Source organism: Drosophila nasuta, chromosome 3 (genome assembly GCF_023558535.2).
Source record: "Drosophila nasuta strain 15112-1781.00 chromosome 3, ASM2355853v1, whole genome shotgun sequence".
Classification (NCBI taxonomy): domain Eukaryota; kingdom Metazoa; phylum Arthropoda; class Insecta; order Diptera; family Drosophilidae; genus Drosophila; species Drosophila nasuta.
Genome location: NC_083457.1, coordinates 44,889,829 through 44,910,531, shown reverse-complemented (window position 1 = coordinate 44,910,531; position 20,703 = coordinate 44,889,829). Strand labels below are relative to the sequence as shown.

The window sequence follows — 20,703 nt, the reverse complement described above, 5'->3', positions numbered from 1 at the left end:
TAAAACACACAAATACATTCACACACACATGACGATAACAATTATCGCAGAGTACATTTGCTGCTCATTACTTTTTGTGTTGTTTGTATTAATTTGGCTCAATTACAAATTGAAACTATGCAGTAAAAAATAACCAAAAAAATGTGCAACAAAAATAAAATTTGCTTTAGCTGAGCTGAGCTGCGCTGCGCTGGGCTTTTGTTGACGTGTTTGTGTTAACTTGGCGTGCATGCATAATTTAGAGTCAACTCCAAGCTACGTGCCACTCGCCGTCCGCCATTCGTCTTGCCACAGCTTCAGATCCACAAAGCCCGCATCTTCCGCATTTCCCGCTTCTCGTTTGCCGCGTTTTGCGTCGCTAAACGCAAAGTTTACATTGAAAGCCGCTTAGGTTGTGCAGTCGACGTAGCTGCTTTGTTAAAACTTTAAGTCAGCTAAGCGGCTTACCCAACCCAAACACACACACACTAGCTCACACACACACATGCACGCACAGGTGCGCTCTTTTGTATATAACTCATACGTCGCGTTGGCCCAAAGGCGGAAGGGAAAGACTTGATGTAAATGATACGCTTGTGCTTCTGCTTAAAATGTATGCTTTATTATTTGGAATAATTTTTCGCTTAAGCGCTAATTACAGCTAGTTTATTATGCACTCCCGTTGTATACATTTATCAAAAATACAAATAATTAGACTGTACAGTTTTAGAACGTCGCCAGTTTTGCCCACACAGAAAATGTTGCCTGTTGCCTGTTTCGCTTTCCAGTTTTTTGATTGCCAGCGTCGTTTAGTTAAGTGTTTATGTACAAGTTAACTTGGCCAAAAATTGGGCTTACATGCTGTACTGATAACGCACATTCGATGCCAGCTGCAAAGTGCAAAATGAGTTAATAAAAACATTTTTATTAAATTTCGATTAAAAGAAAAACAGTGTGGTTTTACAAATACAAAATTAATACACCGAGAAATACAAAACAAATATACTGAGGACTATATTTGGTATATCGATATTCTCATAAGTTCAAAATATACCAGATTGTCAAATAAAGTAACTAATACACCACAGAAATATACCAAAATATACAAAAAATATGTCAAAGACTATAGTTGGTATATAAATGTACTATCAAGTTAAAATTATACCAGATTGACAAACGCAGCAAATCATATACATTATAAATATACTGAAAATACTAAATAAAAAAACAGAAGACTATATTTGTTAAAAATATACCAGATTGTTAAACATAGCAACTAAGACTCGTCAACGGCAACAGTTTTTCTCATATCGAACTTTTTCTTAAATTGCTTCTACAATTTTTATCTGATCACTTAACCCACCTCGACGCCCACTAGACGTTCGTCGTAATCGCTGCCCGCCTGCATGGCCAGCTTGGCTTGCGATTGCATAATGGCATCGGAGAGCGAGTCCCGCTGATATGTTGATGAGCCCAGCATGCCGCCAGCTGAGCCATTCGCCGGCGCCTTCAGACGTGAGCTCTTGCTGCGGCAAACGAACTCGAGTATGGCCACAAAAAACGGCGAGCAGCAAGCCACCGATGAGTATATAATAGATGCCCGCCACATTGCTCAGCGATAGCTCATTGGGTGTCGTTGTGTCCTGGCTATCCAAGTTGAGATTGCATTCGCTTTTATCGAACCACCATTTGTTGCGCAACCTCAACAGTTCACCGTTCTCCTTAAAAGCCAGCACGGCCAAATTGAGGCGATTACTACAATAAGAGAAAGAGAAGATAATAGCGGATCGACTTCCAAGTTTTAGCGAACTCACCGCAGTGGCGAACCAATGGGTGTGGCCACGCCAAAGCCTTTGGTGTCGATGTTACGTCCCACCTTCATCGTGTCGCACGGTGCTCGAGCGTTGACATATTCATTCTTGGGCGACTCCACGAGCAGCGCATACTTGCCCTTCGAGGTGCGAACCCGCCGGATGCCTTCATCGTAATTGCGCACTGAATAGCGCACATTGGCATTCATGTACTCCCACATCTTGTTGTGCAAGTCAATCTTGGAACGCTGCAAGCACAATAAACGAGTGAGAAAGTTGCAGTTGAGTGTTCAACCCATTTTGGATGCATGCAAAACAATTGTGTGGCCAACATTCAAATCGAAATATCTAAACTGTAGCATTGAGTAACTATCATACTAGAAACGCTGTCTACAACATGCTGACCTATCAAATATCTTCCTTAGTTTCTCTAGTTGACCTTAGTGACTTCTGTTTTAAATAAGAATCTTTTCAATTTGAGAAAAGAGAACAAGGCTTAAAAGATTTCTCTTGAGAGATTTCATACATTTTTTTTTTAGAAATTGATGTACAATCAGTTTTTCTACCTATGGAGTATGAAACATTGCTCAATAATAAAGCTAAATTAAGATGGCATTTCCGTATTAGAAAATTATAGAAAATATTATATTTTTTGTGTTGTAGAATAGAATGAACTGGCTTTCAGGGCATAAACAAAACGTAAGAGCTCTAGCTCTTAAGAAAGTACGAGTGATATGGCTAAATGTACTCTACTACTATATCAAAAGAATAGTCTTTTGTAAAGCCTGTATCGACTAATTCTAAAACGCTCTTAATCAATAAAGTTTTATCAACAATTACGTAAATTAATAAACAAAAAATACTTCAGCCCGCAACTGTCTATAAAAACGGCATTTGCATAGCAAACTCCACTCGCCAACTTACCTGAAAGAAGTCCCATGTGGAGCCGTGCAGCAAAGTGCCGTATTGCACATCGCTCTGCCTGGCCAGATCGTCGGGTGACTTGATGGGCGCCACCATGCGTTCGACAGTCAAAAAGGCAGCCAAGTTGGCGGTGTACGATGAGATCAGAATGATGGTGAAGAACCACCAGACGGCGGCAGCAATGCGTCCGGCAATCGAGGGTGGTGTCAAATCGCAGCCCTGCTGCATAAAAGCGGCCAACGAATACCAAAACGAGTTCAACAAACTGAAATCATTAACGGGGACATTCTGTTGTTGAAGCTGCTGTGCATTCGCCTCTTGGTGTGGCTCGGTGCCACCAATAATGCCAGGTGGCTGCTGTGTGGCGGTGGCACCATCGTTTGTCGAGCGACGCACAATGCGCCATTCGTGTGGTGGAAAGCGGGTGACAAAGTAAAGCACAATGCTCACTCCCACGTAGCTCAATATGACACTCATCTGTAGTAGCAGCAGCAGCAGCAGCAGCAGACATTGAGTAGAGTAGAAAGTCGAGTTGAGTCGAGAGCAGAGAGCAAACAGAACAGAACAGAGAAAAGCATACCCAAATCTCCTGCGAGAGCGGATTGAGAAAGCTAAAGACACCTGGCGTTTGCTTCACCGGCTTCTTGATCATAATGGAAATGCCCAATGACATAAAGGGCTTGGTGAAGTCTATTACACGCTCCCGTTCCGCAGTTATCGTCATCGCTGCTATGGCAATGTCCGCTTCCTGTCAACGCAATCCGCACAAAAGAAAGCATCATCAGAGCATTACAAAGTGTTGTCGTGTGTCGTTCGTTACGTTTGTGTGTTTGTGTGTGTGTCTGACTTCTCACCTTACGCACAAGCTCACCAACCATGCCATCCCAACCGCCGGGAGCAAACTGATTTTCGGCCCCATATCTGCCATCCTGTGCCAGACGCAGCTCAACTGCTCAGAAAGAGAAGAGGAGAATGGAGAATGGGTGTGTAAAGCGAACTCACCGAGATTGACATGCCTGGATGCAGTGCTTGGCTACTCACATTTAATGCCCAAGGTGGTGGCCAACAACTCGGCCAGATCCTTGCAATATCCCTCAAAGCGTTCGTTGCCAACCAGCTGCTCGCCATAGCCGCCAGCCTTATGCATTAGATATGGCTCCTCCAGCACACTGGTCACGATAAAGGTGTGATTGCGTGCATAATCCCCAACGTTGCCGCCGCCAACGCCACCGTTGACCGTCGAACGCGCGTTTGCCGCGCCCCAATAGCGTCCGTGGAGGGGGAGGAAACCAGCATCATCGCGCCATTCGGCCACCTGTTGCAAGGTGCTATTCACAGACATTTCGACCACCTGCAACGTGTAGTTGACACGCCGACCATCATCATCAAAGCGCACTTCGCCCGTCAATCCATCGATTTCCACCTGAAAATATCCGACACAACGTTGTATTGTATGTGTGTGTTTGCACATAGAAGATTAGCATTGGGAATTTGGGAATGTGTTTTGGGTGGCAATTGTGAGGATTGTGCAAAATGGCAAAGCCCAAAACAAACCAAAGCCAAAGCAAAGGCAAAGGCAAAAAACAACATTCCGAGTGCCAACTGGGAACTGGTTTACATCAGAAATTAAAACGGAGAATATCGCAAGTTAAGGAATTTGCCTTTCATTGTCTTTAGCTTTGCTTTGCTTGCTTCTCGGCAAATAATTGAGGTCCTTTGTGGCATAATTCTCTCGTCTTTTAATTTAAACACAAATATTTGCAGACCGTCAAAAACTTGTCAGCCTTCATTCAGACACCGTGCTTTTCGGCAACAAAGGAAACAAATATAGATTATTCTCAAGTTTCCCTAGCACCTGTGGGTTTTCCTACACGCCTCACATCTAAAACAAATTTCTTGGACAGTTTTCTTGTGAATTTTACATCTATAAATAGCTTTTTGTTGTTGGGATTCGCATTGAAAGTTTCGTTGAGTTGCAAAAGCAAATATACTTTTGGTTCTTTGAAATAAAATATTAAGATTGTGTGCAAGTTTCATTTTTTTACTTTGGTTATTTATAAGCATTTAATAGGTGCTTTTACAATGCGTTTAGTTGTAACTTGATTTGCCATTAAAATGAAGCTATTTATAACTATTTTGTTTTGTTGAACTTTTGCCAAGTGTCATCGGTCTCAATTACTACGAATTTTTTTACGAATAAATTCAATCAATATGCTTCACATCGTTGCACAGAAATCAAGTAATTTTAATGCTTAAGTTGTAGCTATTTTAAACGCTGTTTGAAGAGTGTTATTAAGGCTTACTTTATACGATACTCTCAAAAGAGAAGGTCTGAACATTATTACAATAAATATTACTAAAATGTAATTTCATTCTCAACTACTACAAAGCTTAGTCGAATAAAGTCTATCAATATTCTTCTATAATAAAATACGTTTCATATTTCAGATATAATACTTTTTATAATACTTTTTAATTTCTATTAATTTTTGTCTAATAAATTCTATGAATAATCTTCCAAAATCAAATAAATTTTACCTATTAGTTGTATCAATTTAAAATGCTTTTTGCAGAATGTTTCTATAACATATATTAAAAATATTATATCAAATATTTCTTTTTTTTTTTTTGTTCGAGCTTTGAAAATTCTCCAAAATTTTTATAACAAATTCAATCTTGAATAGTTTATTTATTATTTATTTGCCGGATGATTTTTAGGTGCTGATTTTAAATAATTTTCTCTCATAAAATATATTGATATTTATACTTTGCTACAAAGATATTTTCTTTTGCAATCAATATTCTCAATTAAATTTTTAATAAATTCAATCAATATTTTTTCAATATCGAATAAGTTTTTTTTTTCAATGATATCCATTTAAAACACTTTTTGCTCAAATTTTCGTTGCCAAATATTTTAATGTTATTAGTTCAGAGCTTGCTTTTTTAATAATAATTCCCACAATTACCCCATTTGTTTTTCTTATGCAGCCTTATCATTTTTTTTCATTTGCAAGAAATTAAAGTTATTAAATAACTCGAAATTCAATAAAAATATTTTCTTAAGAAATTTCATAACGGAACTCAACGCAACGCAGCTCAACTCAAGGCAAAGGCTACGGCAAGGCAAAGAAAAAGGCAAGGCAAGAAAATTTGTAATTTCATCAACATTTTTGCCAACGAAAAATTGTTGTTGGCTGCTTGCTTACCTTGCGCAGAACCCGTGAGATTTTCTCCCCCTGCTCCCAGGGCGTGACCCAGCCTTTGGGTGTATTGCAGTCCAATAATGCGCTCGACTCATTGAGAGTATTGCCACCGCTACCACCAGAGCCAGAGCCACCGCCTCCACCACCTGTGTGACTGCGTCGCTGCAGATGATTGGCACGAAACTGATCCGGTTTCTTGCGGAGAATGCGATTGAAGGCCTCGACGAGCACAAAGACCGCATCGTACATGAGCGCTGCCTGAGCCTACAAAGAGAGAGAGACAGAGCAAACAATAAAACGCACATGAGGTGCTTTAAATCCACCTCACACAGGACAGAAAATTTACCGAAATCGCTGGCATGCTGCCGCCTCCTGCTGTGTTCTGCCCACTTGGTGGCTCCAAACGCTTCCGGCTGTCATGAAAATCACGCAACGCGCGCCGATTAGTGTCCACAATGCGAAAGCCAGTGATGTTGATGGCTCCAAATTCCACCACATCGCTGGGCCAGTGGTTATCCATGACCTATGCGCGATACAAGCGAACAAAATATGTTAAAAAAAATCAACAAAAAAATGAAAAACGTGCCAAAAGGCAAAAGCAGAAAAGGATAACAAAGCCCAACGGATGCTGGCAATAATTGCTTATTAAAGGTTTCCCTCCATCCACCTCGACAACGCTTTACGGATGGAGGTTTGTTTTCTGGTTTTTGCACTCACCAGGCCGCTGAGCAGGTAATGATAGGTGCGCCGTCCCAGCTTAACATCCCGCACATGCTGTATGATGATCTCTTTGGCCATTTCCGCCGGGCAGTCGAGCACGATGCGCTTTTTGCTGAACCGACCCAAATCCTCCATCGTGTGCAAAAATTCAATGGCCATCGTTACGTTGGCGATGCGTTTGACCATTTGCACACGAAATGTTTCATTTCCGGGCTTCAGTTCTTGATAGATTTGCTGCAGGCGCAGTAAGCCTAAGGGCCACAGAGACAGCGTTCGAGTAGAGTTGGGAGAGAGAGAAAGAAAGTCCATGGATGAGCCGCAAAAAAACATAAAACAACACTCACGCACACACACACACACACGAAACAAATACAAACGAAACAAACGTTGCCCTTTTGCCGGTGGCGTATGAGTAATTTGAAGTACCAAGAATGAGTGAGTATAAATTGCGCTGGCTATCAAATGTAAAACGCGTTTTAAGAGTTCGCACAAAATATTTTAAAAGCACAATTTAAGCTAAAGACTGATCAGAATAACAGACAGGTTTAAGCATCATGATTTTGAGCTCAAGTTACGATTTCTCAAACTATCTCTGAATTGGAAAAATATAAACTAAACAAACGTTGCTCTTCTGTAGGTCGCGTATGCATAATTTAAAGTACCAATAGTGAAAGAGTATGAGTTGCAATAGCTATCAAATGTAAAAAGTTTAAGAGCTCTATTCGGAAATTATTATGATTCATTCAATTAGTTTTTCAAACTTTGGACCCTTTGAGCTGAAGTTCATCAATATCACGCAAACAAAGCGAAACAAATACTGGACTTTTGCCAGTGGCGTATGAGTAATTTGCAGTACCAAGCACTCGCTGGAAAGTGAATGCATTTTAAGAGTTTCGACAAATTTATATAAAATATTTGACATGTACAATTAAAGCTAAAGATTTGTTGAAATAACGCCCAAGTGAATCACGAAGTCTTAAAGCTTAAGTTACTTCATATTACACTATCTCTGAGTTACACAAATAAAAGTGAATCAAACTTTTTGCCGGTGGCGTATGAGTAATTCGAAATACTAAACATTCGCAAATAGCTAAGTAAAATGTAAAACACTTTTTAGGAGTTTAGACAAATTTGTATAAAATATTTTAAAAGCACAACTTCAGCTGAAGATTCATTGGATTTAATTTTCATTGCTTTCAGCCGTATCAAACTATCTGTAACTTATGTATATAAATATATAAATCCAAGCGAAGCAACATTGCTGTTTTGTCGGTGGCATACGAGTATTTTGAAGCACTCACTAAAAACTAATCTGGGAAATATTATTTGAAATAATAATCAAAAATTTACAATTCATCGGATTTATCGGATTGACACATCAATCTCTTATACTTAAGTTATGTCATATTAAACTATCTCTGACTCATACAAACACAAACGTAACAAACATTAACCTGTTGCCGGTGGCGTATGAGTAATTTGAAGTACCAAGCAATCGCCGGTAACTCAGAAAAGAGTAAAAATTGTTTTAATATTTTAAAAGCACAATTAAATATATACATATAACAAAACTGAAGATTTATTGGTTTAACACCTCTGTGAAGCGTCATGATTTTGTGCTCAAGTTATGCCATATCACACGATCTCTTCACCATGCAACACTTGACGTTTTGATTTGATTTTGTGGCCGAACACAACGTCCACATGCTACTCAACTATGTTATATGAATGCTCCAAACAGCAATCACATTATTTGTATTTGTGTGTTTTGTGTGTATTTTTATTAGAGAGGAGAGAAGAACTGTTGAATGTGCTGCATATTTGATAGCTTTTGAATATGATTTTGGGCGGGGACAGGCACAAAAAGCAATAGCAATACCGTTCGATAGCTAAAACCAACAACAACTAGAGGAGCACCACAAATACAAATACTATAAAATGTTTATTTATCTCTTAACGCTATTTGCTATTTTACCCATACACGAAGCGCATATTTTGTTTATTTTATTCGAGTATGTGTGTGAGAGTGTATATCTGTGCCTGCTTATGAATACTTTATACATTCAATGAAAGAGAGAGAAAGAGATAAAAGAGAGAGTGAGAGACACTCAGTCAGTCAGTCAGTCAGTCACACTCAATCACTACCTCAATCTCTCATTCTCATACTCATTCTCTGGCCGCAAAAAACATTTTCACGCGCCATTTGTTGCACGTCGTTGTTGTCACAGATGTTGTTGCCCTTCTCTCGACTTCGGTGTTGTTGCTGTTGCTGTTGCTGTTGTTATTGCCATTGATTTCTGGCTGCATGATTTGTTGGCTATGGCCACAAAACAAAAATAATAATAACAACAGCAAGCAACAGCAGCAGCAGCAGAGGAAACGGAAGTGCACAGACAATTGAAGTACTTTTTTGTGGCACGTTGGTAACATTTCAATAAATAGCGAACCCCTCCAAACCAATAACAACAACAACAACAACCACGAGAGCAGCAACAGCAGCAAAAAATACAACAAAATAATAAAATTGGGTGCGTGCTGTTTGTTTGTTCAACCATTTGGCTGTCGACTGTGTCGGCTGCTGTCTGTGTGCGATGATGTTTTATTGAATGCTTCCTATGTTGTCGCGTATTGCTTTTTCTGCAACTTTTGTATTCATGAATGCGCCAAAAAATATGCTACCAATTTGTCGCCGTGTGCGCGCTCGCTCTTCGTTTAACGAACAACAACGAACAACGACAACGACAACGAGGAGCAACAAAAAAAAACTGTTGCCCGATAACAGCGGGCGGGTCTAAAGAGCCAGAACAAAGCAATAACAACAAACTGCTGACAGCGGCATTAAAATATAAAGTCTGCGCTGTGGAGCCTTTTCGTTAACAATGTAAACGATGCTGAAGCATCGTGTATTGAGCTGAAGTCGGCCAAAATGGCAGCGCCCCAAACAGCAACAGCAGCGCAGTAGCATCAAGCTGCTGCTGCTGCGGCATTTCCTTTTCCTGCTCCGAATGCCAGTGGCAACAATGTCGGCCTACTTTTCGGCAAACGGCGCAAAATATTAAAAAACGAACGAAACGAGAAAAAAACGAATGTTAAGGCAGTCAGCAGGCAGCCAAAAGGGCCAAGCGCCTGCCTGCCAGCAGTTGCATAAAGTCATAAATTGTATTTCACACAGAGTCATTAACACATGACACACACACACACACACACTGACAGAGTCTCGGAGTGGCACAAAAGGAGCAGCCATAACGACAGCATGGTGAACTCATTACAAAAGGCGCAAAAAAAAGGCGCAAGGCGTCGGCATAAAAATGCTCAAATAACACACGCAGAAATCACTGCGGCGTATACGTAATATCATATGAAATTTTTACAGAGCTTCAGCGGCCCATTGTATGTGTATTATAAGTAGGCACACACACATACAGACAAACACACACAGACAGACACACACGTGTCTTGTGCTGCGCCTTGATGTCTTCATCTTTGGCCGTAATTGCTGTCGTCGCCGTCGCCGTTGACGTCGCACGTAGACTGCAGGAAATTGCTTTGAAATAAATTTCAATACAACAAAAAGCCAGCCTACGACAACAACAACAACAACTACAACACAGTAGCATCAACAAAGGCAACATTATGTGGCATGTAGCTGAGACACCACCATATGTGTGTGTGCTCTCTGCTTCCCCCTTTTATCGTCTTTCCACCACTTGTCGCTGCTCAAGCAGGCGAACCACTTCTAAGCGCTCGAAAGCACTCAAGTCTCAGCTGAAGCCAGGTCTTGGCTGTCTTCGCTGTCTTCGCTGTCTTTGCTGTCTTCTTGTCTGGCCTCCGACTACCGACTCGTCCTTTTTACTTTCAGTTTCAGGCAGCAGGCGCGTCCTCTTTGTGCCGCTTATTTAATTACATATTAGCAAAAGTAAAAGCAGCAGCAACAGCATCAGCAAAAGTAGAGGCAAAAAAGAAAAGTATGAGCTAAAATAAAATTGAAGAGGGCAGCTGAAGATGCCCTCTAAAGTGCCACACAGCCAAGATATAGACATGTGTTTGATGTCTGATTTCTATTTACATTGTGCTATTTGCCGTTTGCCGTTCTTCGTTTGCTGTCTGTTGGTTGGCGGCTCAAATAGCATAGAGTAGAATGGAAAGAATGGTTTGTCGGCGAAAACTTAACGTAACTGAATTGAGTTTAGGCAATTTTCGATTACTCGGAAATCCATTAAAAACATTGTCGTCTCTTCAAATGAAAATATTAGTTAAGCGTTTGATTGAATTTCAAGTGAGATAATCACATAAAGCATTGCTCGCAAGGCAAACACATTTCTGCTTAAAAAAATATATATTTGATTTTTGATATTTGATCTGCGAATCTCACATATATTTCCACTTGTTTCTTTATTTATGTTAGACTAATTATTAACAACTAAAATATGATTTTAAAATAAAAGCTATTTTTTTTTTTTCAATTTTGGCTCATTGGAAAAAAAATGTATTAGAGCAATTTAAACTTAACTTTTTCCTCAATTTCATTCGTGATTTTGAATTGTTTGTTAAAAAAAGATTAAATTTAATAGGTAAAGCATGAAAGCTAAAAACGCCATAGCAAGCGATTATGAACGCTTTATAAAATATTTATCTCCCAATACCAATTGAAACCACCTCTAATTAAAATGCAAATAAAAATGTTATATTTTAAATTGAAAATAAAATCTTTAAAATAAATAAATAACCTCTTTAAATTGAAACTGAAAATAAAAGCTTCAAATTGAATGCAATAATAAAGCTAATATATTTGAATATTTAATCATTGTTATATAAATTGTCAGAATTGTTTATAAAGAAAATTTTGTCACCCAAATTTTTGGAAATTTGTATTTCTCGACTGTCAAAAACGCTCTTTACTCGAACTCTCGTAACAATTTATTGCGGCACCATAAATAGCTGGTGAAAACTATGCCAAATATTTGCATTAATTTCAATTAATTGCCATCTTTCTGTGTGGCTTCGCTCGACTTTGTGGCCATTAACGCTGTTTTGCCACTACTCACAAACACAAAGGACAACAACAGCAAAAATGTCAAACTCGCTTAGCCAGACAGCAGAAGAAATAGAGAAAACAACAAACATTCATTGGCGCCCCATTTGTTTTTGGGCGAAATGAAATGAAATCAAAATACGCGCAGTAAACAATGGGATAATATAACCTGCCTCCCTTTCGCCTTTCTGGTTTCTCCCTCCAAGCACTAATCATCTTTCACCCCGCATACTCACCATCGTGCGAATCGTAGAGATAAATAATGCTCTGCCAGCCGTAGTATTGTATGGTATCAATAATTGCCTGATGATAATCCGGACGCATGCTGATCGCAAAATCCAACAGGCCCGATGACGGCGTAAGCACCTAAAAGTATGCAAAACAAAGCGACGCATAAGTGCTAGACTTTAGCTGTGTGTGTGTGTGTATGTGAGAGAGTATGTGTGTGTGAGGTAGGTTATGGTAGCTGCTGTTGCTGTTGCTGCTGCTGTTGATGTTGGTTTCTGTGGGGCAGGCTTGATTTGCCGCCTCATTCCCTTCGCCTTCCCTCAGCATAACAATGTAATGTGCACGCTACATGAAGCAATAATAAAATGAAACGCGTTTCCGCTTTGACGCTGCCAGCGACAGCAGAGTGGTAAGGGGAGGGGGCTTGAGGCACGCGGCTTCGATGGAGGACAGTGTAAAGGACATGTAAGTCCTGCCTTTACGCCTGGTGGCAAAGTAGGCAGCATATACTACGCTGAGAGAAATCTAGAGAGAATCTAGTTTGAAAAGTAGATTGTAAATCTTGATATAAGATTTTATCGTTCTTATCTAACCTTGAATTAAGATTATTAGATTTAAGATTTATAAATAATGATTGTTTTTGCATAATTTGCGTTTTCAGATTATAAACATCTTAGCTTATGATTAAAATCTTGCTTTAAGAATGATTTATTCTAGATAGAAAAGAATACAGCACCTCTTGACTTTTCGTTCTTAGACAAAGATTTGGAAATAAGAATTTTAGGTTGAAAAAAAATTTTAAACGAAGATAGCGTTCTTTAATCGTCCTTTTGAGATTAAAAAATCTCCTTTTAAGATCGAAAAGATATCAAATTAAAGTATTTTCATCTTGCTTCTTAAAATGTTAGAATTCCCTTCCTTTAAAATTAAAAGCTAATTTTTGGTAATGTTGCTGTTAGCTCTGTAAGTAGTAAGTAAGTCGTTAGTCTTGTGTTCAAGCTCTTTTCGGTTCGAATATAAAATAAGGGGTAAATGTTATATTTGGATTGCATCTAATATTAAAAAAAAACACGCTATCTATTTTAGTTTTGTTTAATTTTAACCAATCAAAGCTAAAGATTGTTTGATCTTTTGAGATTTTTCCGCTCTTGAAACGAGATTAAAATCTTGTATTTCAAGATTGGGCAATCTAGAATTTTTGTGGAATTTTGATCTTGAACATCTTTTGAAGAGTAAATTTTTATGGTTCAATTATGACATTATATTATCTTTTTCTTTCTGTGTACAACGACATCTACTTGGTGTGTACATCAAGAACGAGAGAAGATACACAGCGACCCGTTTCCGTTTAGCTCCACACACACACACACATACACACGCCTGAAGGGGCACGCAAATGCGCAGTCTGCTGTGTGTGTGTGTGTGTGTGTGTAAAAAGAGAGCAAACTGCTGTTGTTGCTTGCTTGCTGGCTGCTTGCTTGCTTTGCTTGCTTGCCGACGCCATATCTTGATTTATAGTGATTGAAATAAAAGAGGCCAAGAGCGCATCATAAATTTTTTTGCGCTCACTGTATGTGAGAGTGTGCGCCGCTCCGCACACTGAGGGGGCGCTCGTTTGGCATTGTCTTCCGGCTTTGGCTTTGGCTTTGCGCTTTTCCACTCTGTTTTCTCTCTGTTTTGTGAAGTGCCAGGCACAGTGACAACAGCAGCAACAACAACAATGCCAGAATGCCAGAGCAGACGGCGACTTCTTGCTGTTGTTGGTAGTAAATTTTCTTCAAATTACAATTATTATGATTTGTGCTTGGCTTTTGATTTAGTACTGGCGTCTGGCAGACACCACAGCCACACCAACAGCAACACATGTGCGAGTGTGTGTGTACACAAACACACACACTTATTGCCACTTTATGAGATGACTTTATTTTTATTTTTATAAGCTTAAGTTTTGTGTTTGCTTTCGAACTGAGCACTGAAGGATGATGTTAAAATTAGACTCGTGGCAGCCACGCCCACCATTCTCCGCCCATGCAATAAACTGCAGCTTAAGCTGTTAAGTGAGCTGCATGAAAAGTTATGACCGTGCCTAGTAAAAACTATTTGCAAAGAATATGCTCTTGGGAGACTTTCACTCGTATCGACAGAAATATATTAAAGTATTTTCTTTCTCTATTGTCAGGCATAACTACAACCTATTGACCTAAATTAAATGGTCAGCAATTTCAGTGGCTGACAACAACAACAACAACAACAACAACAAGAACTAGAGTAGCAACCACGGCAGCAAATTGTGTTGTTCAATCTGTTGTCAGTTGACATAGATAGAGAGAAGTTGGTTTTATTTGGCATTTGCATTTGGTTTTTCATTTGGCAACGCCCGAGTAATTTGATTGGATTTGCAATCGCACTCAATGTCAATACCCTTTAATTAAGTGCAGTCCACTTCACATTGAAATAGGGTAGCGTGTAGTCGTCGACACCTTTTTTCGTGTTTCACACTAAATTGTTTTTCAGTCGCTCAACTCGGAAAACGCAAATATGCAACCATCAATTTATTTGCTCTCGCCTATTTGTGACTAAATTTATTTCCATTTGCCGCTAGAAATATTATTTTCGACTTTTTTTCGAATGCTGTTTAACTATTTGATTTTCAGCTTGAATTAATTAAATGTATTTCAGGGTATTTGCTTTAATTTTTGGCACAAAAGTATGACGATAAATATGTGTGTGAAAGGTGAAGGGAAAAACGAAGCCGAAACCGTTGAGACATTCTTTGAAATTGGTATTGGGTTTGAAGCGAGCTTTAATTATAATTTTACAGCCACTCGCTGTGAGTGAAAATTCCGCACATATTCCGCACATATTCTCTTTGTTTCATTACGAACTTTTTGCCCTTTTTCCGTTCGCCCGCTGGCGAACTTCATTACTCATCAACTGGCAAACATACATACAGTATATATATATACTAAATATGTGTGTGTGTGTGTGTGTGTGTGTGTGTGCTAGTTTATTGACTGAGTATGTGTGCTGAAGGATGACTGAGTCGCTGGCAACAAACCACATCAAATGTAAATAACTGCACACAAAATCAATTACGAATGACAATTTTTTAGCGTTACGTTGCAAGTGGCAACGTTGACTGTGTGTTCTCTGTGTTGTTGTTGTTGTTGTTGCTTTTAGTGTTGTTCGTGTTGCGACTTACCTTTTCCGGAAACCAGGGCGTCACGAATGGCATTTGGAACGTATTCGAATAGGAGTGCAATGTGTCAAAGGAGTCCGGCGATACGGCGCCCAGCATTGAGTAGACTCCGCGCGAGAATTGATTGCAGACTGCAGGTTACAGCAATAAATATTTTTTCCCATTTTTCGTTGCAAGACAGACAGAGAGAGAGAAAGAAGAAAGACAGAGAAACAGCCACGCGACATGGCAACAGTTACAGGTTTTGGAGCTGCGATTCGTTGTGGAATTCATGCTTGATTCCTTTTGCTTCTACACTTTTTTTTGGGGTTGGGCATGAGAAATGTAATGTGAAGGAGTCTAAGAGAATACGAGTTGTAATCGAGTGTGTTGAATGTGTGTGTGTGTGTGTGGCAGTGTCTAGGTCGTGATGTAAATGAATGTGCGCAATTAAACTGAAGCCAGAGAATGTAGGAGGGTGGTGGAGGAGGAAGGCGAGGCGAGGAGTGAGGAAAATGTGTAGTGCAATTTTCAATAAAAATGCGCATAATTAATGCAGTCTGTGTGTTTGGAGTGGTTTCACTTTATTGTATTTGTTTTGTCATTGCTTTGTTTTAAGTCGGGGGTGAAGAGATGAGGGAGAAGATGAGGGGAGTAAGGCATGAACAAATGAAGGTATAGGTTATGAGAAGAGAGAACTGGGAGCATGAACAGATGAGGGAGCAGGGAAAGGGAAAGGATGAGCGAGGAGCAAGGAGCGAGGAGGGAAAAGAGGATTAAGAGTATGATCAATTGAGGAATAAAAGACAGAAGAGGAATGTAAGAAAGAACCGATGAAGAGCGAAAGGGGAAGAAGGAGAGATGAGTGAGGAAGGAAAGAGAATATAGAAGTGAGAGCATTGACAGATTGGGGAACAGGGAAAGTGGAGACAGGAGAGAGATAATGAACAGATCAGGGTAGTCGGAAAGGAAAAAGGGAAAAGAGAAGAGAGAAGCAAGAAGTGAGGAATGAGGTATCAGCAAACGAAGGAATAGGAAACGATAAGAGAAAAGTTGAAGCATGACCATATGAGGAAAGAGGGAAGTGAAATCAAGAACCGATTAAGGAAGAAGGAAGCAGGAGATAGGAGCGAAGAGGGAAATAGAAGAGATAAGTGACAGCATGAACATATGAGGAAGGAAGGGAAGCGGAGTAAAAGCAAGACCTATGAAGGAAGAAGAAAAGGGGAAGAAGGATAGAGGAGCGAGAAGGGAAAGAGGAAAGAGGAGTAATAGCATGATCAGTTAAGGAAAGAGAAAAGAGGAGTGAAAGCACGAACCCGTAATGGAAAGAGGAAAAAGATGAAGGCGAGGAGGAAAAGGTAAAACAGAAATGAGAGCATGAACTGATGAAGGAAGATGGAAGGAAAGGAAGGAGATGGGAGTCAGGCCAAGTAACACCTACTCAAGCGCGATAATTTGAATGCATCCGCTGTATTGATGACATCAACGTACGCCTGCAGCTCAAAGCGACGCGCGCTGACATTCAGATTGTGATTGAGCATTGCATATTTAAAGGCTGATTGCACATCGTCGGTGCCCTGCTCGAAGATGGCGCCTAAAAAGAGGGAGAAAGGAAGAGAGATAAAAGAGAGTAGAGAGTGAGATAGCTGCATATGTGGAATATAGTTTTTGCTTCGTTAAATATTTAGGCAGCTTTTCACACAGTCCTCTTAATATTAAAACGAAAGCGCACTGAATAAATATTTACACAAATGATAGTGTAACACACAAGGCACACCCACACACACACACACACACATATACGCCAATACACAGAAGCACACACTAGTGGCTGGCACTCTAATGCCGAACGAAGTGTTGATGCAGCAATTTTGCAAGCTGCGCTTTTGCATGGCCAAGCACATGAGGCACATGAGGCAGCTCACAGCAGTGGCAATTGCTGCTGCTGCTACTGCTGCTGTGGCAGTGGCAGGAACAGGCCACAGAAGCAGCAGCAGCAACAGTAGCAATAGCGACAATCGCAGCTGGAGCCAACAGCAGGTGAATGGCTTCGTGTGCAAGCCAGTCAGCATGACTGTCACATTAGCACACACACAAATGCAAACACACACAAACACAAACACAAACACACACACGTGCACACTTCAAGCAGAGCCAAAATGACTGCAGGCGCAGTGACTGAGGCGCCATCGCGTAATAAAAAATAAAGTAGCAAAAAAAAAAAAAATGATGCCAACAACAACAAACTGAAAATAAGAGGTAGAAAAAACGAAAAAATTCCGAAACTAAAAAAAAATAAAAATGCAGGAAATGGCGTCAAATTGTATTGCTTGTGTTCCAGTTAGCTTTTTCGACACAATTTCAATTATTATTCATATGCCATATGCAAATGCTGTAAATTGCTGAACACAAATTCTATTATTACACACACAGCATAAAATCGAACAACAAAAAAACGGAGAAAAAAGGAAAATTCAAAGTAAATGAAAACCATGCAAATTGGAGTTTATTGAAAAATTCAGTAGCAATTTACCGAGTTTATTTTGCAAATATATAATATATATATTTTATTAAAGTTGAAATCCATGAACATGAACATTATTTTTTGTTTTAGCAAATAATACAAAACTATTGTCTCGATTACGTTCTATTGTTCAGCTAAATAAACAACTTTTGAGCAATGCCACAAATACAATGCAAAATATTATTGATAAATGCTTTGCTATTTAAAGCAATTCAATTGCAATCTATTACAAGTAAATTCTAGTTTATGACTGCAAATCTGCAGCTTATATTATTGGTTTAAATCGCACCACAATCGAACAACTTTACTGTGTTTGATTTTTTATATAAAGAAATTCAAATACATAAATAAAGAAAAGTTAGCAAGAAATTGTATTTTTCAGACACTTCCTACGATATTCTGTTTAAAGCATATCAATTAACATACAATAAAGAAACCATATATAACTTTTTCTAGAATTTTGAACCGAATAACGGCAACTTTAGTTTCTTAGAATTAAACGAGTTTCCATGTAACGCATTTAAATTAAAAATAAAAATCAAAGTTTAAAAAAATTACTTTCTTATGAAAAATTTTATTTTTTGGCTTGCGAAATATAATATAAAATATTAAGAAACACTAAAGTTGAATTTTTCTAGCTTTTTGTAGAAATCAAAACAATTTTAGAGCCTCCAACTTAACTGATTTAAAATGTAAAACATTCAAATTCAAATATTGTAAAGCAAAGTTTAATTAGCAATAAATTGAATTTGTATAGCAGACTTACTATTCTAGACTTGTAATTCGATATTCTATTTAAAGCAACTCACTTCAAATGTAATAAAGGAATGTTTTATTAGCTATAAAAATAATTGTTTTGGTAAATTTACTGTTTCTGTTATTCAATTTAAAGTATTTCAATTAAAATATAATAAAGAATTGTGTTTTTTTTTTATTATCAATAAATTGCATATTTCTAGCATTTCAATTGTAATCTCGACAACAACTTTAGTGTGTTTGAATTGTTATATGATAGTTCATTTAAATCATTTGAACATAACAAAGACAACTTTTAATATCCAATTTACTATTTCTAGGTATTTGATACTCTGTTCAAAGCAAGCTAATTCAAATATAATAAAGAAAAGTTTCAATAGCTATAAAAAGAGTTTTTTCTAATAAATTGTTTTTCCTTTATAATATATAAATTGCATTTTTCTAGCATTTCCATTTGTGTTGAATAATATTCTATTTCGAGCATTTCAATTAAGATTAAAATACGACAAGTTATTTATAATTTTTAATTTTCTAACATTTGCAAGTTTGTTATTTAATATTAAATTGAAAGCCATTTTTTTATTATATATAAATATAATTTTTCTAGTATTTCCCTTTATATCAAATAACGTTCTACTTAAAGCCTTTTTATCTATAAATTGCATTTTTCTAGCACTTCTATTCGAATCACTTTGTTGCAATTTGTGCACATTGTAAAGTTACTTGAAAATTGTTAATAAAAATCTTGAAAAGTAGTTTAATAAATTGTGTGCTCCATAATGGCTTAACTCCACTTGAAAGTTGTGCTACCTTCTCGATTCTTTTTTCTGTTTGCTGCTGCTGTTGGCAATTTCATAAATTTTTGTCAGGAATCCGAAATGAAAATGGAAAACGATTTAGGGAACAGCATTCCAGGGAGAAGCGTCATGAAAGTGGGGAATTCCTTGGTACTTGTTGGTGGCACACACACACACATACAGTCATACACACACACAAATACAATCACATCGTGCTATAACCATTGCCATTACACATTGTAGCGAAATGTTAGCGACAACTGCAACTGCCACTGAAAGTGCAGCGAGGCGACTCCTTTTGCTGCCTCCACGTTGCTGTTGCTGTTGCTGTTGCTGCTGCTGCTGCTTCGGGTGTTGCTTTTGAGACTCACCTAATGGTATTTTCTCGGTTAACGATGCACTTTGTTGTTGTAGCTGCTGCGATTGTTGTTGCTGCTGCTGTTGAGCTGCGCTAAATTCCAGCAGCGTGCAAATGCTGGCAGCGCACATTAAATGTAAATATGCCAAGAATTTTAGCCTCGAATGCATTTTGTATTGCTTTTGCTTCTGCTATTCGTTGTCGTTGTTACAAATTCGGTGAGAATTTTCCACTTGTAAGTTGTTGTTGTTGTCGCTGCTGTTTGTTATTATTGAATGCGCGGTGTATTTGCTGGCTTAATTTGTAGCACAGTTGTTACAACTGTTATTGTTGTTATCGTTGTTATTCTCTCTCTTTCTCTCTCGCTCGCTTGTTTGTTGAGCGCGTGGCAGTGTGCAAATATTTGTTGCCTACTTTTGAGCGCACCGATTACTCGCAGCAGTTTATGGAAGTTTATTTGATTTTTCGGCTTACACAAGCATTTACGTTTATTGCCGCTTTGATTAATTAACTCTAATTAGCTGATACGTTACGATTATAATATTTATTTATTTATTTATTGTAAGTTCTACTGAGCTGAGCTTATGTGTTATTGATGTGTTAGTTCAACGTGCTTAGCAGTTGGCGGTTATCTAAGTGATTATTAATTAGTTGAATTATATTTGCATTTAATTCTAGTTATAAGCGACGCAAAGAGTCACTAAGTAAGTTTCTTGTGGGCGCACTTTAAATCGTAAGTGTGCTTGACTTTAAACAGAGGCATGAACTCAGCCCTTCAGCCCTCTCAGTCATATGACTCCCTTACGCATACACGCACAACATTAACACCGTACACCAATACCGATACCGTTACCGTTACCGTTACCGACACGCACACGCACACACAGTGACAGCTTTACACAGACATCTCAACAGTAGCTGGCCGCTACAGCTCTGGGCACGCAGTCAGTTGTAGCTCGTCGTCCGCTCACATGAACCAAACGGCAACGCGTTGTAATCAGCACTAAAATCGTCTAAGCTGCCCAGTAATATGAGACTCAGCATCTCAGCCTGGGCTACACAACCACAATTGTCGCTTTGTCGCCTTCGTTACAACAACAGAGCGAGAGTGCGAGAGAGCGAACGCCCTGTGCGAGTCACGCATGCTGGATGCTGTGCTCTTTGTACTAAAACCCGAAAGAGAGAGT

General features: G+C 38.8%; 1 protein-coding gene across 1 annotated transcript; it reads right to left on the bottom strand.

Moving 5' to 3' along the window:
- Positions 1-587: 587 nt before the first annotated feature.
- LOC132791700 (glutamate receptor 1) lies at positions 588-20,506 on the bottom strand. Its single transcript, XM_060800732.1, is given in 15 exon segments — positions 588-869; positions 1,343-1,537; positions 1,539-1,734; positions 1,794-2,038; positions 2,715-3,191; positions 3,295-3,462; positions 3,569-3,663; positions 3,756-4,137; positions 5,924-6,184; positions 6,267-6,443; positions 6,638-6,891; positions 11,909-12,038; positions 15,103-15,230; positions 16,523-16,675; positions 19,530-20,506. Coding segments are annotated over 15 exon segments (3,054 nt in total). The 5' UTR covers positions 19,687-20,506; the 3' UTR covers positions 588-833.
- Between the last annotated feature and the right edge of the window lie 197 nt (positions 20,507-20,703).